Here is a 23218-nt window from a genome sequence, read left to right on the forward strand (position 1 = left end):
GTGCTCCTGGCCACGTCGGCTGGGAGCGCCTGGGCAGACATGGGCGCAGGGACTAAATTTGGAGTGACTTGACCAGGTCATTCTCTTTAGTCCTGCAGTCCTATTGAACCGTCTTATGGTGAGCGGGCAGGCGATACGGACTGCTAGCAGTCGTACTGTACCATCTTCTGCCAGGCAGGCAAGAGATGAGGATTGCTAGCAGTCGTATTGTACCATCTTATGCCAGGCAGGCAAGAGATGAGGATGGCTAGCAGTTGTACTGTACCATCTTATGCCAGGCAGGCAAGAGATGAGGATGGCTAGCAGTCGTACTGTACCATCTTCTGCCAAGCAGCCATGAGATGTGGATGGCATGCAGTCCTTCTGCACCGTCTGCTGCCAGCCAAAGATGTAAAAGATAGATGGAGTGGGTCAGAACAAGAAATAGACCAGATTTGTTTTGTACTCATTTGCCTCCTCCCCTGTCTAGACCACACTGCAGTCACTCACAGAGAAGGTGCAGCGAGGTAAATCTATCATGTATCATGTATCTATCATGTATCAATCAGAGGCCAGGCTAACCTCCTTGTTCCAATAACAACGATAACTTTGGTGCACCATTTCTTATTGGAACCCTCCGTGCAGTCCTGCCTGAAATACTCCTTGATGTACAGGCACACCCTTTGTTGATTTTAGCTCCCTGAAGCCAACCCTGTAAGCCGTGTCGTCAGTCGCCCCTCCCTCCGTCAGAGCAACGGCAGACAATCGTTCCGCGCCTTTTTTCTGTGCGGACGCCATACCAAGGCAAGCATGGAGGCCGCTGAGCTCATTTTGGCAATTAGGAGCACATTAAACACCACACGCATTATCCAGCAGTATATGCAGCACCAGAACATGGCAACGCGATACCGGGCGAGGAGGCGACGTCAGCGCGGTCCCGTGAGTGATCAGGACATGGACACAGATTTCTCTGAAAGCATGGACCCTGACAATGCATGCATCATGGTGCTAATGGGGCAGGTTCATGCTGTGGAACGCCGATTCTGGGCTCGGGAAACAAGCACAGACTGGTGGGACCGCATAGTGTTGCGGGTCTGGGACGATTCCCAGTGGCTGCGAAACTTTCGCATGCGTAAGGGCACTTTCATGGAACTTTGTGACTTGCTTTCCCCTGCCCTGAAGCGCATGAATACCAGGATGAGAGCAGCCCTCACAGTTGAGAAGCGAGTGGCGATAGCCCTGTGGAAGCTTGCAACGCCAGACAGCTACCGGTCAGTTGGGAATCAATTTAGAGTGGGCAACTCTACTGTGGGGGCTGCTGTGATGCAAGTAGCTCACGCAATCAAAGATCTGCTGATATCAAGGGTAGTGACCCTGGGAAATGTGCAGGTCATAGTGGATGGCTTTGCTGCAATGGGATTCCCTAACTGTGGTGGGGCTATAGACGGAACCCATATCCCTATCTTGGCACCAGAGCACCAAGCCGGCGAGTACATAAACCGCAAGGGGTACTTTTCGATAGTGCTGCAAGCTCTGGTGGATCACAAGGGACGTTTCACCAACATCAACGTGGGATGGCCGGGAAAGGTGCATGACGCTCGCATCTTCAGGAACTCTGGTCTGTTTCAAAAGCTGCAGGAAGGGACTTTATTCCCAGACCAGAAAATAACTGTTGGGGATGTTGAAATGCCTATATGTATCCTTGGGGACCCAGCCTACCCCTTAATGCCATGGCTCATGAAGCCGTACACAGGCAGCCTGGACAGTAGTCAGGAGCTGTTCAACTACAGGCTGAGCAAGTGCAGAATGGTGGTAGAATGTACATTTGGACGTTTAAAGGCGCGCTGGCGCAGTTTACTGACTCGCTTAGACCTCAGTGAAACCAATATTCCCACTGTTATTACTGCTTGCTGTGTGCTCCACAATATCTGTGAGAGTAAGGGGGAGACGTTTATGGCGGGGTGGGAGGCTGAGGCAAATCGCCTGGCTGCTGTTTACGTGCAGCCAGACACCAGGGCGGTTAGAAGAGCACAGGAGGGCGCGGTACGCATCAGAGAAGCTTTGAAAACCAGTTTCATGACTGGCCAGGCTACGGTGTGAAAGTTCTGTTTGTTTCTCCTTGATGAAACCCCCCGCCCCTTGGTTCACTCTACTTCCCTGTAAGCTAACCACCCTCCCCTCCTCCCTTTAATCACCGCTTGCAGAGGCAATAAAGTCATTGCTGCTTCACAGTCATGCATTCGTTATTCATTCATCACACAAATAGGGAGATGACTACCAAGGTATCCCAGGAGGGGTGGTGGAGGAGGGAAGGAAAATGCCACACAGCACTTTAAGCACAGCACTTTAAAAGTTTACAACTTTAAAATTTATTGAATGACAGCCTTCTTTTTTTTGGGCAATCCTCTGTGGTGGAGTGGCTGGTTGGCCGGAGGCCCCCCCACCGTGTTCTTGGGCGTCTGGGTGTGGAGGCTATGGAACTTGGAGAGGAGGGCATTTGGTTACAGAGGGGCAGCAGTGGCAGTCTGTGCTCCAGCTGCCTTTGCTGCAGCTCAACCATACACTGGAGCATACTGGTTTGGTCCTGCAGCAGCCTCAGCATTGAATCCTGCCTCCTCTCATCACGCTGCCGCCACATTTGAGCTTCAGCCCTGTCTTCAGCCCGCCACTTACTCTCTTCAGCCCTCCACCTCTCCTCCCGGTCATTTTGTGCTTTCCTGCACTCTGACATTATTTGCCTCCACGCATTCGTCTGTGCTCTGTCAGTGTGGGAGGACAGCATGAGCTCGGAGAACATTTCATCGCGAGTGCGTTTTTTTTTTCTTTCTAAGCTTCACTAGCCTCTGGGAAGGAGAAGATCCTGTGATCATTGAAACACATGCAGCTGGTGGAGAAAAAAAAAGGGACAGCGGTATTTAAAAAGACACATTTTATAAAACAGTCGCTACACTCTTTCAGGGTAAACCTTGCTGTTAACATTACATACATAGCACATGTGCTTTCGTTACAAGGTCGCATTTTGCCTCCTCCCACCGCGTGACTACCCCCTCAACCTTCCCCCCTCCCTGTGGCTAACAGCGGGGAACATTTCTGTTTAGCCACAGGCAAACAGCCCAGCAGGAATGGGCTCCTCTGAGTGTCCCCTGAAGAAAAGCACTCTATTTCAACCAGGTGACCATGAGTTATATCTCACTCTCCTGAGGATAACACAGAGAGATAAAGAACGGATTTTGGCTGAATGCCAGCAAACATACACTGCAATGCTTTGTTCTACAGTGATTCCCGAGTACGTGTTACTGGCCTGGAGTGGTAAAGTGTCCTACTATGAAGGACGAAATAAGGCTGCCCTCCCCAGAAACCTTTTGCAAAAGCTTTAGGACTACATCTAGGAGAACCGCAAATGCCAGGGCAAAGTAATCCTTTCACATGCTTGCTTTTAAACCATGTATAGCATTTTAAAAGGTACACTCACCAGAGGTCCCTTCTCCGCCTGCTGGGTCCAGGAGGCAGCCTTGGGTGGGTTCGGGGGGTACTGACTCCAGGTCTAGGGTGAGAAACAGTTCCTGGCTGTCGGGAAAACCGGTTTCTCCGCTTGCTTGCTGTGAGCTATCTACAACCTCCTCCTCCTCATCATCTTCTTCGTCCCCAAAACCTGCTTCCGTATTGCCTCCATCTCCATTGAAGGAGTCAAACAACACGGCTGGGGTAGTGGTGGCTGAACCCCCTAAAATGGCATGCAGCTCATCATAGAAGCGGCATGTTTGGGGCTCTGACCCAGAGCGGCTGTTCGCCTCTCTGGTTTTCTGGTAGGCTTGCCTCAGCTCCTTCAGTTTCACGCGGCACTGCTTCGGGTCCCTGTTATGGCCTCTGTCCTTCATGCCCTGGGAGATTTTGACAAAGGTTTTGGCATTTCGAAAACTGGAACGGAGTTCTGATAGCACGGATTCCTCTCCCCAAACAGCGATCAGATCCCGTACCTCCCGTTCGGTCCATGCTGGAGCTCTTTTGCGATTCTGGGACTCCATCATGGTCACCTGTGCTGATGAGCTCTGCATGGTCACCTGCAGCTTGCCACGCTGGCCAAACAGGAAATGAGATTCAAAAGTTTGCGGTTCTTTTCCTGTCTACCTGGCCAGTGCATCTGAGTTGAGAGTGCTGTCCAGAGCGGTCAGAATGGAGCACTCTGGGATAGCTCCCGGAGGCCAATACCATCGAATTGTGTCCACAGTACCCCAAATTCGAGCCGGGAACGTCGATTTAAGCGCTAATCCACTTGTCAGGGGTGGAGTAAGGAAATCGATTTTAAGAGCCCTTTAAGTCGAAATAAAGGGCTTCACTGTGTGGACGGGTGCAGGTTTAAATCGATTTAACGCTGCTAAATTCGACCTAAAGTCCTAGTGTAGACCAGGGCTTAGTAGAAGCATAGAAGAGCTCTTCAAAATGGCTCCCACTCAATGGGATCCTTATTAACCCCAGGAGATCCCAACTAGTTTAGGGAAGTTTGTCAGCTCCCTGCCCTTCCCAAACAGCCTAAGCAGGGTCTTTGGGAGATTGACAATTCTGTTTAGTCTTTTGGGGACTAACAAGTTTCCTAAATCTTGTAGTTTTATTGGGATTAAGGTGTTCAGCTGTCAGTGTACTTGTTTGGTCCATACTGGGGCAGAGTGAAATCTGTGGTAGCTATTTGAGAGCGTCTCAGTGCCTTGCTTGAGAAGCGTAACCTTCACTCCTACATTCCTGGCTCTTGAACAGTCTAGTTTTTACTCTGGTTTTTAAAGGTGCAGTACCTATAAGTCACTGATATGGACCAGCCACCTTACCTACAGCTACCAGATATTGTCATCCGGGAATAGAATATAACATGATCAGAGAACTCTCTCATACAGCCTGGGTAAGATTTTAAGTGCTGGCCTTTCATGCTGCGGCCACAATCCAAAGCAGGTAGACATCTAACTACAAATATCTGTGCCCAAAGTTTATTGTGGGTACATTTATTTTGCACAGGTGAAAGTCACAAGCCCAGCTGAAGCCTGACTGAAAATCTGGCTGTGCATCTTTTGTAGGAAATTACTGAGGTGTAAAATACATTTCTTATTACAGGAAGCCCAGTTTAAGTGCTGAAATATTTATGTCCCATCTTAGCTTGTTTATGCAGTTACTTGGGAAACCAGCTGCTTGAACTTCAGTGCATAAATTTCAGTAGGTGGCTTGGGAAGAGCCTGGTATGCCACCATGCCAATATTGTGACAACTGGTGAGTCCCAGGCAGAGCCAGTGTTTATAGCAATCGTTTTCAACTTTAATAAAAAAAAAAAAAAGGACAGAAAATCAGCTCTTTTTGGAAAAACAGATTTTCTGAAAAGAGTCTGTAGAAACTTCAAAACTTCTGTCCATGCAGTGCCTACAGCTTGGCTCACAATACCTTCTTGAGAGCCGTTCCAGGTTTTACAGCCCTGCAGGGCCCGAAAGCTTGTACAATATTTCTCTTCATTTAGCGTTTCTTTTTACAAAGCTTTCAAACCTTCCATGCCACACGGACCTGATGGAAGACAAAACAGTGCCAGCTGCACGCACGGTGGGTGGCCCTCTACACTAGAAGGAGAATTTCCTCCTAGGTGAGGGAACTGGCAGCAACTCTTTGGGCTCAGCTGGGGGAGAGCAACCTTCAGATCCAGCCAGGACGTCACAGGAGTCCCACTCATGGAAACTGGCTGGCTTAGGCTTGGAATCCAGCACATCTCCGGGTGGGCCTGGCCCTGGCCCTCCCAGCCAACCAGGCTCACTGTGCTCGCAGGTTCTGGACCCCACAGATGACCACAGTCTGGGGGCGGCTGGTGTCACTGTACCAATATTCCAGGGTGGGTTTCTGACCTGGGCTCTGTGGAACCCCTGGAAATTGAGTCTAGCTCTAGCCCTTTCTGTTTATTGCTCTCAGTGCCATTATTTTTTAGGTGGTTTTCTTTTCATATCCGTTCCTTAACTTGGTTAGGGATAGAAGTTAAATTTACTGGATAGTAACTGCCATGATCACTCTCTCTGTATTTTATGAATAACATTACCACCCACACTTTTTCCCAGTCATTTGGTACCTTCTCAGTTGTCCATGACTATTCAAAAAGAAACTGCTTGTGCTGATTGTCTCAATATCGTTATGTTGGATATCATTCACACCCGCTAATCTACATAGCATATATCCCTTTTTCAAATATTCTCTTCCCTGCTTCTCTGCAACAGCTACTGCCTGCTTATGAGGATTTAGATAGTTCCCAACTGTCCAAATGTAGCCCCCTTTTCTTTTTCTTATTTCATGGTTTTCAGCCAATAACTTATTGCTGTAATCAGAACGGCCAGGGATAACCCATATGGAATCTGTGGGTTGGATCTCAATACAGTTTCCTGTAATTTTACAGGTTAGTTGGACCTTATTGGTCTGCAGCATTTATATGTTAAAGTATCTCTAAAGTCCTTAGTCCAAAGAAAAAAAAAATAAGTATAGCAATGGGTCATAGTTAAAGGGATAGGGAAGTTTGCTACTAGCCTAAAAGGCTGCTGCCTTGGTCTTGTTATTCTAAGAAGCAAGCTTAGAATTAAGTAAATCGGGTGCTTGTGTTTGTGTGAATATATATGTTATTGAGACACAAAGCATCGCCCTGTGTCCTGACTGGCAGAGCACCAGTCAGATCCACGCCCCCGCCCCCAACTCTTCAGGGAGCAGATTGAACTGCCAGAGGTAACTCAGTTTAAATCTGTGGGTTGGATCTCAAAATGGTTTCCTGTAATTTTACACAAGTCAGTGGAATTGAGACTGGGAAGACATCTGTGATTGTTCCTTTACGATTGGAGGCCAAATGTCTTTGTGAGGTATATTATGTCACTGAACCAACGACAGTGCGTGAGCCTAACAGCTGCAGTAATTGTCAAGTTTTTTTTCTCTTATGTGAAGTTGTGTATGTGCTCCATGTCATGGATGTTGAACAACTATTTATGAAGTATAACTGTTTTATTTAATTGTCAATAGAATACCCAGGGTGAGCCTACATGAAAGCAGAAGATCCCCGATTGTCAGAAGACCCAATCTCTGTATTTATTTATAATACAGTGGTTCCCAAACTGGAGGGGTTTACGAAATGTTACAGGGGGTTCTCGGGGGAAAATTCCCTAATGGCGGACAGAGCTGTCCTTAGGAACCCCGGGGCCAGTATCCCGGAGCCCCTGGATTTCCAAGATTTCTAAGCAGATAAAAGCAAGCAGATCTATCACACTGAGGAGATTTAAACTTCAAGACTCCTTAAAAGAAATGGAAAGGGAGTTGGATATTTTTTGCTGTTTTTAAAATTAAATAGGCAGCTAGTATTGTTTTTAAAATTATTATGAAGAACAAGTTTAAGCTTTGATGTAACGTGTGTTGTTTGCTTGGACTGCTCAAGACCTGAATGCTTGTGCAGGAGGAAGTCTTTGAGTTGGCTTCTTAAATACCTTCCTGCTCTTTCACATCTGATACTTCTTAACGAAACACAGGAGCCTTGTCTTATGATACAAGCTACGAAAGTGAGATCTTGGAAGAGTGTTGCCATTTTCATAATGTAATAAAAATACTGTAATGATAAATAATAATTAATAACAGTGTGTCATAAGCATGTCATAAAAATTTATATTTCCAAGATCACTGCCTTTATAATTTATACTCAGGTAAAGGAGAAAATACCTGGAAATATTCATTTTTAGGAGGAGGTTCGTGAGACTTGACATTTTATTGAAAAGGGTCCACAGGTTGTTAAAATTTGGGAACCACTGATTTATAACAATTTTGGGGGTTAGGCCTGTGTTATATTTTTCATTTGAAAAGAAAAAATCTCTAGTTAATGATGTTAGTCTAGCTAGCTGCATTGGAACTGCTGTGCTGTAACAGTTTATCATTGGAGTGTTAGTCATAAAAAAGAATTTGAAATTATTAATTGTGTGTGCACATAACTGTCTTATGGTGAAGAGGAAAACTGGATTCCCAAGAAGAGAAAGAAAGTGAATCTATTATTTCCACTTTTAGTATTTAGAGGGATCCTATAGAAAATCCAGCTACAGTCTCTTTCAAGGATAGGAATTCATGGTCTGTGCTAACAGTTTAAGTCAAAGAGAGGACTGGTAAGTAAATTGACTTACCTCCCCCCTCTATATAGGTCACATACACATTTTTTCTTAGGGCTTGGCTACACTTGCAGATGTAGAGTGCTGGGAGTTAAACCAGCCCTCGGAGACCACAGCAGGGAAAAGGCTGCTGGGTATTTACACTCAGCTGGAAGCGCACCGGCGTGGCCACATCAGCAACTCTTGCAATGCCCCAAAGAGCAGTGCATTGTGGTAGCTATCCCAGTGTGCAAGTGGCTGCAGTGTGCTTTTCAAATGGGGGGAAAGGGTGGGATGTGACAGGGAGTGTGTTGTGTGTATGTGGGGGGAGAGACAGCATGTTTTGAGGGGCAGAGAGTGTGTCAGCATGCTGTTTTGTAAGTTCAGACAGCAGCAGACCCATAAGAACATGAGAACGGCCAGACTGGGTCAGATCAAAGGTCCATCCAGCCCAGTGTCCTGTCTGCCGACAGTGGCCAATGCCAGGTGACCCAGAGGGAGTGAACCTAACAGGTAATGATTAAGTGATCTCTCTCCTGCCATCCATCTCCTCCCTCTGACAAACAGAGGCTAGGGACACCATTCCTTACCCATCCTGGCTAATAGCCATTAATGGACGTAACTTCCATGAATTTATCCAGTTCTCTTTTAAACCCTGTTATAGTCCTAGCTGTCACAACCTCTAGGCCCCTAGTTCTTATATTATGGGAACAAGTAAATAACTTTTCCTTATTCACTTTCTCCACACCACTCATGATTTTACAGACCTCTATCATACCCCCCGCTAGTCTCCTCTTTTCCAAGCTGAAAAGTCCTAGCCTCTTTAATCTCTCCTCATATGGGACCCGTTCCAAACCCCTAATCATTTTAGTTGCCCTTATTGGAACCTTTTCTAATGCCAGTATATCTTTTCTGAGATGAGGGACCACATCTGTACGCAGTATTCAAAATGTGGGTGTGCCATGGATTTATGTAAGGGCAATAAGATATTCTCTGTCTTATTCTCTATCCCTTTTTTAATGATTCCTAACATCCTGTTTGCTTTTTTGACTGCCGTTGCACACTGCGTGGACGTCTCCAGAGAAATATCCACGGTGACTCCAAGATCTCTTTCCTGATTAGTTGTAGCTAAATTAGCCCCCATCATATTGTATGTATAGTTGGAGTTATTTTTTCCAATGTGCATTACTTTACATTTATCCACATTACATTTCATTTGCCATTTTCTTGCCCAATCACTTAGTTTTGTGAGATCCTTTTGAAGTTCTTCACAGTCTGTTTTGGTCTTGACTATCTTGAGAAGTTTAGTATCATCTGCAAACTTTGCCACCTCACTGTTTACCCCTTTCTCCAGATCATTTATGAATAAGTTGAATAGGACTGGTCCTAGGACTGACCCTTGGGGAACACCACTAGTTACCCCTCTCCATTCTGAAAATTTACCATGTATTCCTACCCTTTGTTCCCTGTCTTTTAACCAGTTCTCAACCCATGAAAGGATCTTCCCTCTTATCCCATGACAACTTAATTTACAAAAGAGCCTTTGGTGAGGGACCTTGTCAAAGGCTTTCTGGAAATCTAAGTACACTAAGTCCACTGGATCCCCCTTATCCACATGTTTGTTGACCCCCTCAAAGAACTCTAATAGATTAGAAAGACATGATCTCCCTTTACAGAAACCATGCTGACTTTTGCGCAACAATTTATGTTCTTCTATGTGTCTGACCATTTTATTCTTTACTATTGTTTCAATTAATTTGCCTGGTACTGACGTTAGACTTACCGGTCTGTAATTGCCAGGATTACCTCTAGAGCCCTTCTTAAATATTGGCATTACTTTCGCTATCTTCCAGTCATTGGGTACAGAAGCTGATTTAAAGGACAGGTTACAAACCATAGTTAATAGTTCCGCAATTTCACCTTTGAGTTCTTTCAGAACTCTTGGGTGCATGCCATCTGGTCCCGGTGACTTGTTACTGTTAAGTTTATCAATTAATTCCAAACCCTCCTCTAATTACACTTCAATCTGTGACAATTCCTCAGATTTGTCACCTACAAAGGACAGCTCAGGTTTGGGAATCTCCCTAACATCCTCAGCTGTGAAGACTGAAGCAAAGAATTCATTTAGTTTCTCCTCAATGACTTTGCCATCCTTAAGTGCTCCCTCATCCCCACCTCTCTCTCTCTCACACGCTGATACAGACTAACACAGCTACCCCTCTGAAACCACACACACACACCCACACCCACCCACCCCCCCCCCTAGGCAGCAGCAGCATTCCACAGTAACCGTTTGCTTTGTCCCAGAGCAGATAAGCAGCCAGCTGTCAGAAACGGAACTTTGAAAGGGGGTATCCGCATGCCTGCGGCCAAGTTCAAAACAATGAGAAGAGTGGCCACTTGATTACGGGATGTTTCTGAAGGCCAATCACAGCGCAGTAATGCAACACATTGTCCACACTGATGCCCGGGCTTTTCAGCTGGGGCACAGCAAGCTTTATGCTTCTCGTGGAGGTGGATTACTGGGAGCGCTCCAGCTGCAGAGTCCAGGAGTTCTACATGCCTCACCAGTGTGGACACCTCAGGAGTTAGGACACCCGGGGCTGATTTAATGCTCTCTAACTTGCAAGTGTAGCCAAAGCCCTTACACTGCTTGTTAAAACTGGTTTTAAAGAATAGTTCAGGATTTCACTCATTTTAGAATCACCATCAGTTTTATCTCCCTTCTAATTTACTTGTCCCCCTTTCCTCCATGGTGAACAACATTTCTCAGTTTTCCATCTTCAAATAAAATGTAACAATGTGAATCATGATTTTTCAGTCACAGGCTATAAAATACTTCTGCATTACATACATCTTCTCCAGTTTTTATATCCTGATGCAAGCTGACCTCAAAATTTTGTCTTCTATATTTACAGCCCAATAATGCCTTTCTGGCAGTTCAGAAGGGATACTGAATTTATGAGGCAGTTGCAAGTCAGGTATTTTACAGGTATTTTGATTGCCCACATTTGTCAAAAATGATTTTGTAAAAAAATTAAAGATTACTGTGTGATAGATTAAACAGCAGTACAAAAGCTGGTAGTAATTTTTGCCCAGAAAATTTGACTTTGAATCACACAAACTAAAACACAAACTAACTTTCTTGAACATATTAACCTGACCTGGTACATTAAAAATGTTTATCTTATGTTTATGATAAAGGAGTTTATTAAGTTTTTCAGTATATAAAATGCATCTGGCACTAAAGTGTTTGAGCATATGCACAACATTTCATATACTGTAACAATGACTTTTTACAAATGAACTACTCACCCTTCCCTTGGGAAAAAGCCTGCAAAAAGAGGTGAACCATGAGCCATGCCCTAAAGATAGAAGACTTGAGCACTGTCAGACCAGAGAGAGAAATCAATCCCAGAATTAAGGGCCCTGCACCCAGAATGCCCACATACAAGCTACCTGGCATTTATATCTGGGGAGCTGGGATAGGTAAGCAGGTCCCAAGCTATCTAGTGATCTTTGTAGACCAAAGTCAACATCCTGATGTACACATGAAAGAGAAGAGGAACCCAGGCCTGCTAACAAATAAGTGCTGTAATACGCTCTCTGAAGCAAAGACCACCAAGAATGCAAATAGCTGCCAAGTGCACTAGCCGATGCTTTCAAGTGATCTTCAAGAGTAGTCCCATGCACATCACATTAGGGTAACAAAAGCATGGATGACAGTGCTGAAATCCAGGCCTGAGAAACAAATGGTTGCAAACACCTAGCTGAACAGAAATGGAAAACGTGCTTTACTACTGACAACCGGACACCAGAAGCATCCCCAGATTTCTAATATCCTGAAACAAGGCAAACAGACCTCCTTAGTAATAGAGGAATATATCACACCCCTGAGATCCTTTCCCTGCCCCACTAGCATGACCTACATGTTGCTCAGATAGATTAAACTTCATGCAACTTGCTTTAATCTGAAAACAGTCTTGGCCAAGCATTGAGAAAGCAAAGAGAGCATCATTGGGGTCAGATAAAAAATGAGACACAGCTGTCTGTCTGAACTACTGGTCAACACGGAGGCTCAACAGTGGGGTGACAAAGCGATTGTAAGATTTCACAGATACAGTAGTTTAAGAGGTTTCTGATGGTGGACAAGTCTCTCTCGCTTTCAAAAGGTCTCACTGAAACCAAAGGGAGTTGTGGTCCTGACTACAATGGGAAGAGGCACAACTTCAAACTTGAATAATTTATATACATTACAGACAGATTAAATCTGCAAATGCCCCAGTACTATTACATAATACTCTACTCTTGAAAGTGCTGTGTAACTAAAGGTCCTGTCTAACTCCATAACATTAAAATCATGTATCATTTGTGAAGAATGGGGCTCCTTGACTACAAGGAATGCAATCCGCCCTCCCCCCCGCAAACCAACCCACACCCCCAAATGACTATAGCCCCAGTCCTGCAATGTGATGTGCATACAAAGTCCTACTGTGTCATGCACTAGATGTCAGGAAGTTTTTGGAAAGCGTAGGGGACAATTTCCTGGCGCAAGTGCTAGAGGAGCCAACTAGGGGGGGTGCTTTTCTTGACCTGCTGCTCACAAACCGGGTAGAATTAGTGGGGGAAGCAAAAGTGGATGGGAATCTGGGAGGCAGTGACCATGAGTTGGTTGAGTTCAGGATCCTGACGCAGGGAACAAAGGTAAGCAGCAGGATACGGACCCTGGACTTCAGGAAAGCAGACTTCGACTCCCTCAGGGAACGGATGGCCAGGATCCCCTGGGGGACTAACTTGAAGGGGAAAGGAGTCCAGGAGAGCTGGCTGTATTTCAAGGAATCCCTGTTGAGGTTACAGGGACAAACCATCCCGATGAGTCGAAAGAATAGTAAATATGGCAGGCGACCAACCTGGCTTAATGGTGAAATCCTAGCGGATCTTAAACATAAAAAAGAAGCTTACAAGAAGTGGAAGGTTGGACATATGACCAGGGAAGAGTATAAAAATATTGCTCGGGCATGTAGGAATGTTATCAGGAGGGCCAAATCGCACCTGGAGCTGCAGCTAGCCAGAGATGTCAAGAGTAACAAGAAGGGTTTCTTCAGGTATGTTGGCAACAAGAAGAAAGCCAAGGAATGTGTGGGCCCCTTACTGAATGAGGGAGGCAACCTAGTGACAGAGGATGTGGAAAAAGCTAATGTACTCAATGCTTTTTTTGCCTCTGTTTTCACTAACAAGGTCAGCTCCCAGACTGCTGCGCTGGGCATCACAAAATGCGGAAGAGATGGCCAGCCCTCTGTGGAGATAGAGGCGGTTAGGGACTATTTAGAAAAGCTGGACGTGCACAAGTCCATGGGGCCGGACGAGTTGCATCCGAGAGTGCTGAAGGAATTGGCGGCTGTGATTGCAGAGCCACTGGCCATTATCTTTGAAAACTCGTGGCGAACCGGGGAAGTCCCGGATGACTGGAAAAAGGCTAATGTAGTGCCAATCTTTAAAAAAGGGAAGAAGGAAGATCCTGGGAACTACAGGCCAGTCAGCCTCACCTCAGTCCCTGGAAAAATCATGGAGCAGGTCCTCAAAGAATCAATCCTGAAGCACTTGCATGAGAGGAAAGTGATCAGGAACAGCCAGCATGGATTCACCAAGGGAAGGTCATGCCTGACTAATCTAATCGCCTTTTATGATGAGATTACTGGTTCTGTGGATGAAGGGAAAGCAGTGGATGTATTGTTTCTTGACTTTAGCAAAGCTTTTGACACGGTCTCCCATAGTATTCTTGTCAGCAAGTTAAGGAAGTATGGGCTGGATGAATGCACCATAAGGTGGGTAGAAAGCTGGCTAAATTGTCGGGCTCAACGGGTAGTGATCAATGGCTCCATGTCTAGTTGGCAGCCGGTATCAAGTGGAGTGCCCCAGGGGTCGGTCCTGGGGCCGGTTTTATTCAATATCTTCATAAATGATCTGGAGGATGGTGTGGATTGCACTCTCAGCAAATTTGCGGATGATACTAAACTGGGAGGAGTGGTAGATACGCTGGAGGGGAGGGATAGGATACAGAAGGACCTAGACCAATTGGAAGATTGGGCCAAAAGGAATCTGATGAGGTTCAATAAGGATAAGTGCAGGGTCCTGCACTTAGGACGGAAGAACCCAATGCACAGCTACAGACTAGGGACCGAATGGCTAGGCAGCAGTTCTGCAGAAAAGGACCTACGGGTGACAGTGGACGAGAAGCTGGATATGAGTCAGCAGTGTGCCCTTGTTGCCAAGAAGGCCAATGGCATTTTGGGATGTATAAGTAGGGGCATAGCGAGCAGATCGAGGGACGTGATCGTTCCCCTCTATTCGACATTGGTGAGGCCTCATCTGGAGTACTGTGTCCAGTTTTGGGCCCCACACTTCAAGAAGGATGTGGATAAATTGGAGAGAGTCCAGCGAAGGGCAACAAAAATGATTAGGGGACTGGAACACATGAGTTATGAGGAGAGGCTGAGGGAGCTGGGATTGTTTAGCCTGCAGAAGAGAAGAATGAGGGGGGATTTGATAGCTGCTTTCAACTACCTGAAAGGGGGTTCCAAAGAGGATGGCTCTAGACTGTTCTCAATGGTAGCAGATGACAGAACGAGGAGTAATGGTCTCAAGTTGCAGTGGGGGAGGTTTAGATTGGATATTAGGAAAAACTTTTTCACTAAGAGGGTGGTGAAACACTGGAATGCGTTACCTAGGGAGGTGGTAGAATCTCCTTCCTTAGAGGTTTTTAAGGTCAGGCTTGACAAAGCCCTGGCTGGGATGATTTAACTGGGAATTGGTCCTGCTTTGAGCAGGGGGTTGGACTAGATGACCTTCTGGGGTCCCTTCCAACCCTGATATTCTATGATTCTATGCACCACTTCCCAGGATCAGGGACTACATCGGTTACATTGAATGCATGACGCTATGCGCAGATGGCTATTACGTATAGTAGAGTTCTGTCCTGCACTCTGGGATAATGTGGTCGCACTGCAATATTATAGAACTCTGAAGAAAAAGAGCGGTGGGAAAACTCTATGAAGAGGTAACAATTGAAAAAATGATTTAAGATGAAATCAATGAAAGACACATTTACTAGCCAGAATATTCTAACTGAATTCTCACTGCCTGACCCATAAACAGAATCTTACCTTGGATTGGAATGAGCAAGTGGGTTCATTTCTTTCTGATAGTGATGACCTTGATTGACAGGCTGTGGAAAACACAAAAAACAGTAGTGAGAAGATAACTGTGCAAATATTTTTTCAATATATCTAGAGGTATAGGAGAGAATCCTTTTGGAACGATATATTTGTAGAGTCTGATATATTAGAATTCTATGGTCTTCATCACTGAGGTGAAATTTCAAAAATGGTATTCAGGTTCCAATTTTGTAAAAGTACATTTTAAATTGATGATTTTCTTGGTTGATATGCCTATACGTTGTACACTGAGTTACAGTATAAGCATTTACATGAGATTTGATCACCTTGCACAAAGTAGATGCAAATCCTCTGAAATGTCGTTGACTCTAGTTTATCAGTGTTTATCTCCATGATGTGTCCTACTCAGTTTTAATGTTATATAATTTGGATCATATTTTTAATTAAAAGAAACAGTGTATCTGACATAAAAAACGAATGTTCACAAACTGATATAAAAAAATCCAAGAGTTCTAAATTTTAGGAATATATTTTTGTCTCAGTGCAAGGTAACAGAAGACTAATCATTACATTTACAAAGCACTCAGCTCCACCCAAAGCACTCAGGGCATGACACAGACAAATTAAAACATAACCATACACAAACATTATCAATACACAATGAAATGAGAAATATTAAAAACAAACATGCAGCTTTATTAAAGGAACAGCATCTTAAACAGGGACCAACATTAAAAAGAGAGTATGTTCACATGATTTTTGGAAGTGGAAAGAGATAAGAACATAAGAAAGGCCAGACTGGGTCAGATCAAAGGTCCATCCAGCCCAGTGTCCTGTCTGCCGACAGTGGCCAATGCCAGGTGCTCCAGAGGGAGTGAACCTAACAGGTGATGATCTAGTGATCTCCTGCCATCTACCTCCACCCTCTGACAAACAGAGGCTAGGGACACCATTCCTTACCCATCCTGGCTAATAGCCATTAATGGACTTAACCTCCATGAATTTATCCAGATGTGATAAAACAGATGTCCCTGGGGAGTGATGTCCATATCACAGCAAAAAAACTCATTCACTGGTCAAACTGTGTATACAGAGTGTATATTGGGGAAGCCATGGCTTCTCCAGGCCCTCTTTCCCTGAACTCCATCTTTGCTCTTCCCCGTCCCTTTGTCTGTCAGTCCCAAACCCATCATTCAGTGCCAAGTGAGGTGTGTAGCTGACCAGTCAGTTTGTAACGGGTGTTCATAACTCTGAGGTTCTACCGTATATCTATACTGTACCTGTACATTTCCCCAAAAAACCAAAAAAGGTTTAGTGTTTGTTCTATGACAGCAATACGACTCAAATCGATATCGTTCCTTTCATTTCAGCACTGCCAAATGTCTATCAAGAGCATTTTAAATGAGCGAAGTCAGTCAAAGCATTAACTGTTAACGTGAATTAATTGACTGTAAGGGAGGCGTGGCATGGCGTACTGCCACCTTCACTTCCGCCCTGGGCTGAGCTCCCAGAGACCACGGCTCCAGAGCCTGCCTGCAAAGATAGGGTAGGGAGGCCCCCGGCCCACCCCGCAACAGCCAGAGACTGCACCCCATGCACCCAATCCCCTCACTCAGGGACTGCCCGCAGCCCCTCCCCAGTCTGCTCCCAATCACCCAACCTTCCTGGGACTGTCCCCCAAGCATCCAGAACCCCCCCCCCCCCCAACACTGGGCTGGCACACATCTCCCTGCAGAGACAGGGTGCCCTGTCCCGGGCAGAATGCTGCCCCCAAGGACTTCTGCCTCCACCATCCAGTCCCCCACCCAGGGACTGTCCCCCAGCACCTGCCTCAGCACCCAGTCCCCTAAGGACTGCCCCTTCCACCACTCAACCCCTCCCCATTCAGGGACTGTGCCCCAGTATCTAGCCCCCGATCCACGGACTGCCCCCAGCCATCAGCCCCCCCACTGTGAGTCCGTCCTCCATGTACCAGTGGCATCCCCCTCCCCATGGCCCTAACCCCCTGCACTCTCTTCCCCGCACCTGCCGGTCTTCTACCTCTGCTGTGCATAGCTCAGTTGTGCAGCCTGTCCTGCCTGCCTGCTGCTGAGATCTCAGTGCTGGGGAGCCTGTTCCAGCCAGGGTCACTGAACCCGGGATCCTTGCGGGTGCGCTGAGCACCCTGGCCTCCTGCTAATGCTGCTAGGTCTGATCGGGGTGGGGGGACAGACTGACTGACACTGGGTCCAAACTTGCATCGCCCCATTTTTGCGCCCCCTGCTGGCTCTGTGCATGAGGCAAGTGCCCCTCGCCCTGCCATAGTTATGGCCCTGCTGATGTCACATGGGCTGCAGCCGTGTGTTGACTGGGCCACAAGCAGCCCACAGGCTGCAGGTTGAGAACAACTGCTTTAAGAGTCTAGGCGTCTCTTTACGGTACTTGCCTAAACAGTGCCTCACCATCTACACTACTATTTGTATCAGTGCTGGGGGGGCATGCAGTGTAGTTACGTTACACACTGCCGTAAGGAGTGTGCAGCGTAGACATACCCTAAGAATGGAAGGACTGTGCATTTCTGTCCTGACACAGATAAGAACAAGAAACCTAGCATTAGAGAGGGGGTGCAGTGCTTTAAGTTTATTGTGAACTTGTGTGCCTAGAGACCCTGAGAGGCCCCTGGAGATGATGCTGTGGTAAGTGTGTCACTTAAGAATAGCAATCATCACTACCACTACCTTTATGAACATGCTCGGGAGTGGAGAACAAATGCATGGTTATGTAGTGACAGTGTCAATTTTCATGGGCCAGCCAAAAAATGGACGATTATTGGGTTGGATCTGAATTCACAGATAAGCAGCAGCTCTAATATAGCACTTCTCATCCAGATAAGCTTCTGCGAAGTACATCAATATCTGCTGGGGACACATATATGATAGTTTCAGAGTAACAGCCGTGTTCGTCTGTATTCGCAAAAAGAAAAGGAGTACTTGTGGCACCTTAGAGACTAACCCATTTATTTGAGCATAAGCTTTCGTGAGCTACAGCTCACTTTATCATGCATCCGATGAAGTGAGCTGCAGCTCACGAAAGCTTATGCTCAAATAAATGGGTTAGTCTCTAAGGTGCCACAAGTCCTCCTTTTCTTTATATATGATAGTGCAAGCCAGTCTCCATCCTGAATTTCATCTTCATTAATCTTTTCTGGCTTTTGAGAAATCAGATGGCCAAGACCCCCTCCCCAGATTCTTTTTGTTACTGTGAAGAATATGGAGCAGAGCCCTGAGCACTGTTTGTTGTGAGAGACAAGCTTCACTGCTGTTATGTCTAGGAGATAAGAAAGCTGCTTCAATCTGGCCGAGTACTCGTCAACTCACAAGGTTGGAGACAGAATGACAAAGGGGATGTGGAGGATCTCCAGACAGCGAATGCTGCACTGCTGTCTAAAACTGACTGGCACCAACTGTCTGAGAAATGGGGCCAGCAAGGCCTGCCAGGTAGGTCTATTTCTGGGTGGAGGCAGACCAGAAACAGACATTTTGACTTTTTGGAATAGGAGGATGAAGTGTACAGCAGCAAATATTCCACAGGATTGCACAACACCTGTATGTGTATTTCATCCCTTTGAAAAAGGTCAGGCGGGACGCAGTGTAAAATATTTTCATTTTTAAAATACTTGTATTTTTTAATTCTACATAAATATTCTATTACTGATTTGGAATCTAAGCAATTTTTAATTTTCACATTTTATAAAGCCTTAGGAATCAATCACCTTCAAGGCAAAATTCAACGTTTTAAAAAATATCTACAGCTGACAGCTATGCTGGGTAATGTACAGTACCTAAAACTATTTTATTCCTTTTGGGCTGTCACAGTTTAGAACAGCTGCTAAACAACTTATATTTCAACAATTTCTTTTGACAGCATAGATATTACATTTCAGTTCTTGGAAAACTATTATTAGCCATAAAATTCAGTTTTTAGTATATCAATTTTATAGTTGTATAAGAACATCTGTTCATTTGCTTTAACTGCAACTTAGCAATATGATCTATGTACCTTTGGAGTTCAGAAGGGTTTTTTTGAACCTCATTAAAGCCAAAAATAGATGGGCATCTTTTAAATGAAACTGAAAATCAGACTACAACAGGCAAAATGATGGAAAATTTAAAGTCACAAAAAACATGTTACAAGTAAAATATTACATACGTTTACTAGGTAACATACCTATACGCTATACTACTTTATAGAAAATACAGTGTATTCCAAAGATGAAAGAGATAAAATATGCCTTCTGGTGGCGCTGTTGCTATAGATTACATCAAGGGATAAAATTACCCAGCATTTAGAACAAAAAGGCTTACCTTTTGGGGAAGAGCTGTTGATAATTTTTGTGGAAAAATAAGAATAGACTTAATGGAGGAATATGATTTGCAAAAACATTATCAATTTAATAGAGAGGAAAAGACGTTAATGCTTTAAATCAACAGAAGAAGACTACCTAGAAATGAAGTAATCTCTCAAGGTTAATCATAGCCAGGAACAATTTTTCAGATTGTCCTTAATTTTATAAAGTATAATGTACAGATTAGTTCTAATTTGTTTCCGAAACATTGTGCAGATGAACCATGCCGATGTGTACAAATGGAAGATGGATGCAGGTACACAGTAGCTTTTCTGTGGTTTGCACATAAATATAATATTTATTAAGGTCCTGATTTTTAGCATCTGCAGCTCCCCTGACTCTTTGGGACTGATGAAAATCAATCCCAGTGTAAATACGAACTAGCTTTTAGTTACACAAATTCTGAACTTCAACACAGAATGGAAGCTGAAGGCCTTTATTTATGTAGGGTGACATTCACCTGTAGCCATACAGCAGCACAGTGCAGGGAAGAGAGGAGAACAGTCTGCAAACACTTACTGCTCACTTTAGAAGGGAGCTCCACACGGACTTCGAATAGGCTGAATTTTGAACTGTCAGTTACCCTGCGTGACCATGGAGTAGCACAAGTCTACTGCACATTTGAGTTCTGCTTAATGTCTGGATTCAATGAAAACTCTGTCCATTAGCTAAGACATTAGTTCATAGATTAATTGATGTTAAGGCTGTTAGATCATCTAGCCTGACCTCTTGCATATACTGCCATTAAATTTCACCCCGTTACTCCTCTACTGAGCCCAATAACTTGTGTTTGACCAAAGCATCTTCCAGGCTGGCATCCGGTCTTGATCTGGAGATATCAAGAGATTAACCTTGTTCCAAGGATTAATCACTCTCACTGTTAAAAATGTGTCCCTTATTTCTAACTTGAATTTGTCTGAGTTCAGCTTCCCCCACTGGTTGCTATGCCTTTCTCTCCCAGACTGAAAAGCTTTTAGTACCTTGTATTTGCTCCCTGTGAAGATACTTATACACTGTAATCAAATCGCTTCTCAATCTTCTTTTTGATTAACTAAACAGACTGATGCTAAGTCTCTTGCTGTAAGGCATTTCCTCTAACCCTGGAATAATTTTTGTGGCTCTTTTCTGCACCCTCTCCAATTTTTCAACATCCTGTTTAAGATGTGGACACCAGAATTATATGCAATGTTTTAATATCTGTCTCACCAATGCCATACACAGAGGTAAAATCACCTCCCTGCTTCTACTCACCACTCACTGTTAATATATCCCAGGACCACATTAGCCCTTTCTACCACAGCATTGCATTGGGAACTCATGGTCAATTGTTTGTCCACTCTGATCCCTAAAACTTTTTCAGAGCCATTGCTTTCCAAGATACAGCCCCCACAACCTGCAGGTATGGCCTGCATTCTTTGTTCCTAAACTGCATTTGATTATATTAAAACACATTTTGTTTGTGCTGAGCTTACCAAGAGGTCTAAATCACTCTGATTGACTTCCCTGTCCCTCATCATTATTTTCCACTCCACCAATCTCTGTGTCTTCAGCAGTGATTTTATATTTACTTCCAGATCAGATACAAATGTTGAATAGCATGGGGCCTAGAACTGATCCCTGCATCATTTGATAATTTCCTGATGACAACTACTTTCTGAGATCTGTTAGTTAGCCAGTTTTTAATCAATTTAAAATGTGCTTTATTGATATTGTATAGTGCTAATTTGTTAATGAAAATGTCATACAGTACTAAATCAAGTGCTGTACAAAATCCTAAGTATATTAATTACCGCTACACAACTACCTTTATCAGCCAACCATGTAATCTCATTGTGATGCTGGCAAACTAGGTGTCAGCTCATGCCAAAGCCCCAGGCCTCACTGAATGTTTACAAATGATGGCTGGAAGCCAGGCCAATTCACTTGTGTATTAGCATAAATTAAAGTGATTGTTAAATGTATAAGAGTGTATTTGGTGTTTAAACTCCATGAAAACTAATGGGGTGTTACTTGCATTGTTTTCATTTATCTGTATCCTATGATATCATAGTAGTAAACATTTACATTATGTATATCCTGTAATTAAATAACCCATTGAATGAAAAAGAGGCCTTGTGGAATTCAAATGAAGAATTTTAACAGAAAAGCGCTAATTTCAAAGCAAGTGGTGATTGTGTGTGATACCTGGAGGTCAAAGACTCTAAATGCATTCCTCATTCTCCATCACCAAAGGAAGAGCCAATGTGGGTAGTGACTCTGTCAAATTGTTTTCTGTGAGAAGAAGCTATAAGTAGGGATTCAGGGAAAGATCCTTCATCTCTGGACTGTTTGGATTCTAACAAGGTGGAATAACTGAATAAAGAGTTATTCTGGGTAGCCCTGAGAGACTTTTGGGAAACTGGCAGACTACAACATCTCTGTTGCTGTTTGGAATTATAGACTGCGACTCACCTGTACATATATTTTACCTGCTTTAATTTCTCAATAACTCTCATTTCCTTTTCTTAGCAAAGAAACCTTTAGAATTGGCTATAGAATTGGCTACCAACTATAGAATTGGCTACCAGCGTTGTCTTTGGTGTAAAATCTTTGGTACCAATCAATCTGGGGTAAATGACTAGACTTGGGTCTGGGAGCAACCTAAATGTGATATGATTTTTGGTGTAAGTGACCATTATCACTCAGTCCAGGTGGCAAGATAGATTGGAGAGTCTAAGGGGACTGTTTGTGACTCCATGGTAAGACTGGTATAGTGATCCAGGAGTTCTCACTTGTTACTGGGTTGGTGAAATCTAATTATAGAACATACCACCACCTTATTTTGTGACAGTATGCCCTCATCAGAACATTAAGTCAGGTTCATTTGACTACACCTATGTTCTATAAAACCATATTGACTGGCATTAATTAATTATATTCCCATCCTTTAATGCTTTTATCAGCTGAATCATGTAACAGCTTTTCCGTATTTTGCCAGGGATTTTAACTGGCCTATTACCTGGATCATCCTGCCTGCCCTTTTGGAATATTGGCACATTAGCACTCTTCCAGCCTTCTGATATTTTTCCAGTATTCCATGATTTATTAAAAATTAACATCAGCAGCCCAGAGAGCTCTTCAGCAAACGCTTTTAGGTCTATTGGTGCAAGGTATCCAGACCTCATGTTTTAAAAATGTTTATCCCTAGTACTGCTGTTTAACATCCTCCTTAGTTACGAATGGACTGCGAAGTAATTCATCATCCTCATGTGACAAGTACATTATCCCTCTTTCCAAATACATAAGTATATAACAGTTGATGATTTCTGACCAGTTTCTAATAGATGTAAATCCACACCCCAAAATCTATGATCAAAATTGGCACTAAATGGCACCCTGGCAGCTCGCTCAGAAAAAGATAACAATAATTGAATGAATGGGCATGGATATAAACTACCATTTTATTGCTACAGGATGTTCCCCTAGGTGGAGGTATGTTGTTAGGGGAGTGTAAGGAAGGGGTTGGATGGACATACGAAGACTTTCAATTTCTAGGTTTCAGAGTAACAGCCGTGTTAGTC

At 44.3% G+C, this 23218-nt stretch overlaps 2 protein-coding genes across 17 annotated transcripts in view; both read right to left on the reverse strand.

The window, feature by feature from the left end:
• The window catches only part of CFAP20DC (CFAP20 domain containing), a 169843-nt gene that overhangs the window by 29273 nt on the left and 117352 nt on the right, over window positions 1-23218 (reverse strand). For 15 of the 16 annotated variants that reach the window (XR_012159748.2, XR_012159747.2, XR_012159750.2 and 12 more), the window contains one exon: window positions 15263-15324. Coding sequence is in view for 13 of the 16 variants with exons in the window: in XM_073350929.2 (XP_073207030.1) it covers window positions 15263-15324 (62 nt within the window). In the remaining 3 variants the exon portion in view is untranslated. Of the gene's footprint in view, window positions 1-3939; window positions 4056-15262; window positions 15325-23218 lie in introns of those variants that run through there. The other variant, XM_073350931.2, reaches the window with a different exon arrangement.
• Window positions 2288-4034, reverse strand: LOC144930711 (myb/SANT-like DNA-binding domain-containing protein 7). The gene is made up of 2 exons (XM_078853535.1): window positions 3452-4034; window positions 2288-2863 (listed from the first exon to the last, which is right to left on the reverse strand). The coding sequence occupies exons 1-2, from the start codon at window positions 4032-4034 to the stop codon at window positions 2778-2780; spliced, it is 669 nt and encodes a 222-aa protein (XP_078709661.1). The 3' UTR covers window positions 2288-2777.

This window comes from Lepidochelys kempii, chromosome 7 (assembly GCF_965140285.1).
Source record: "Lepidochelys kempii isolate rLepKem1 chromosome 7, rLepKem1.hap1, whole genome shotgun sequence".
NCBI classification, from domain to species: domain Eukaryota; kingdom Metazoa; phylum Chordata; order Testudines; family Cheloniidae; genus Lepidochelys; species Lepidochelys kempii.

Excerpts from the sequence above, each read along its gene's own strand:
- LOC144930711 (XM_078853535.1), bottom strand. The coding sequence starts at position 4,034 with ATGCAGAGCTCATCAGCACAGGTGACCATGATGGAGTCCCAGAATCGC. Across the intron at positions 2,864-3,451 it reads AGGCGGAGAAGGGACCTCTG|CTGCATGTGTTTCAATGATC; the intron begins GTGAGTGTACCT and ends TTTCTCCACCAG.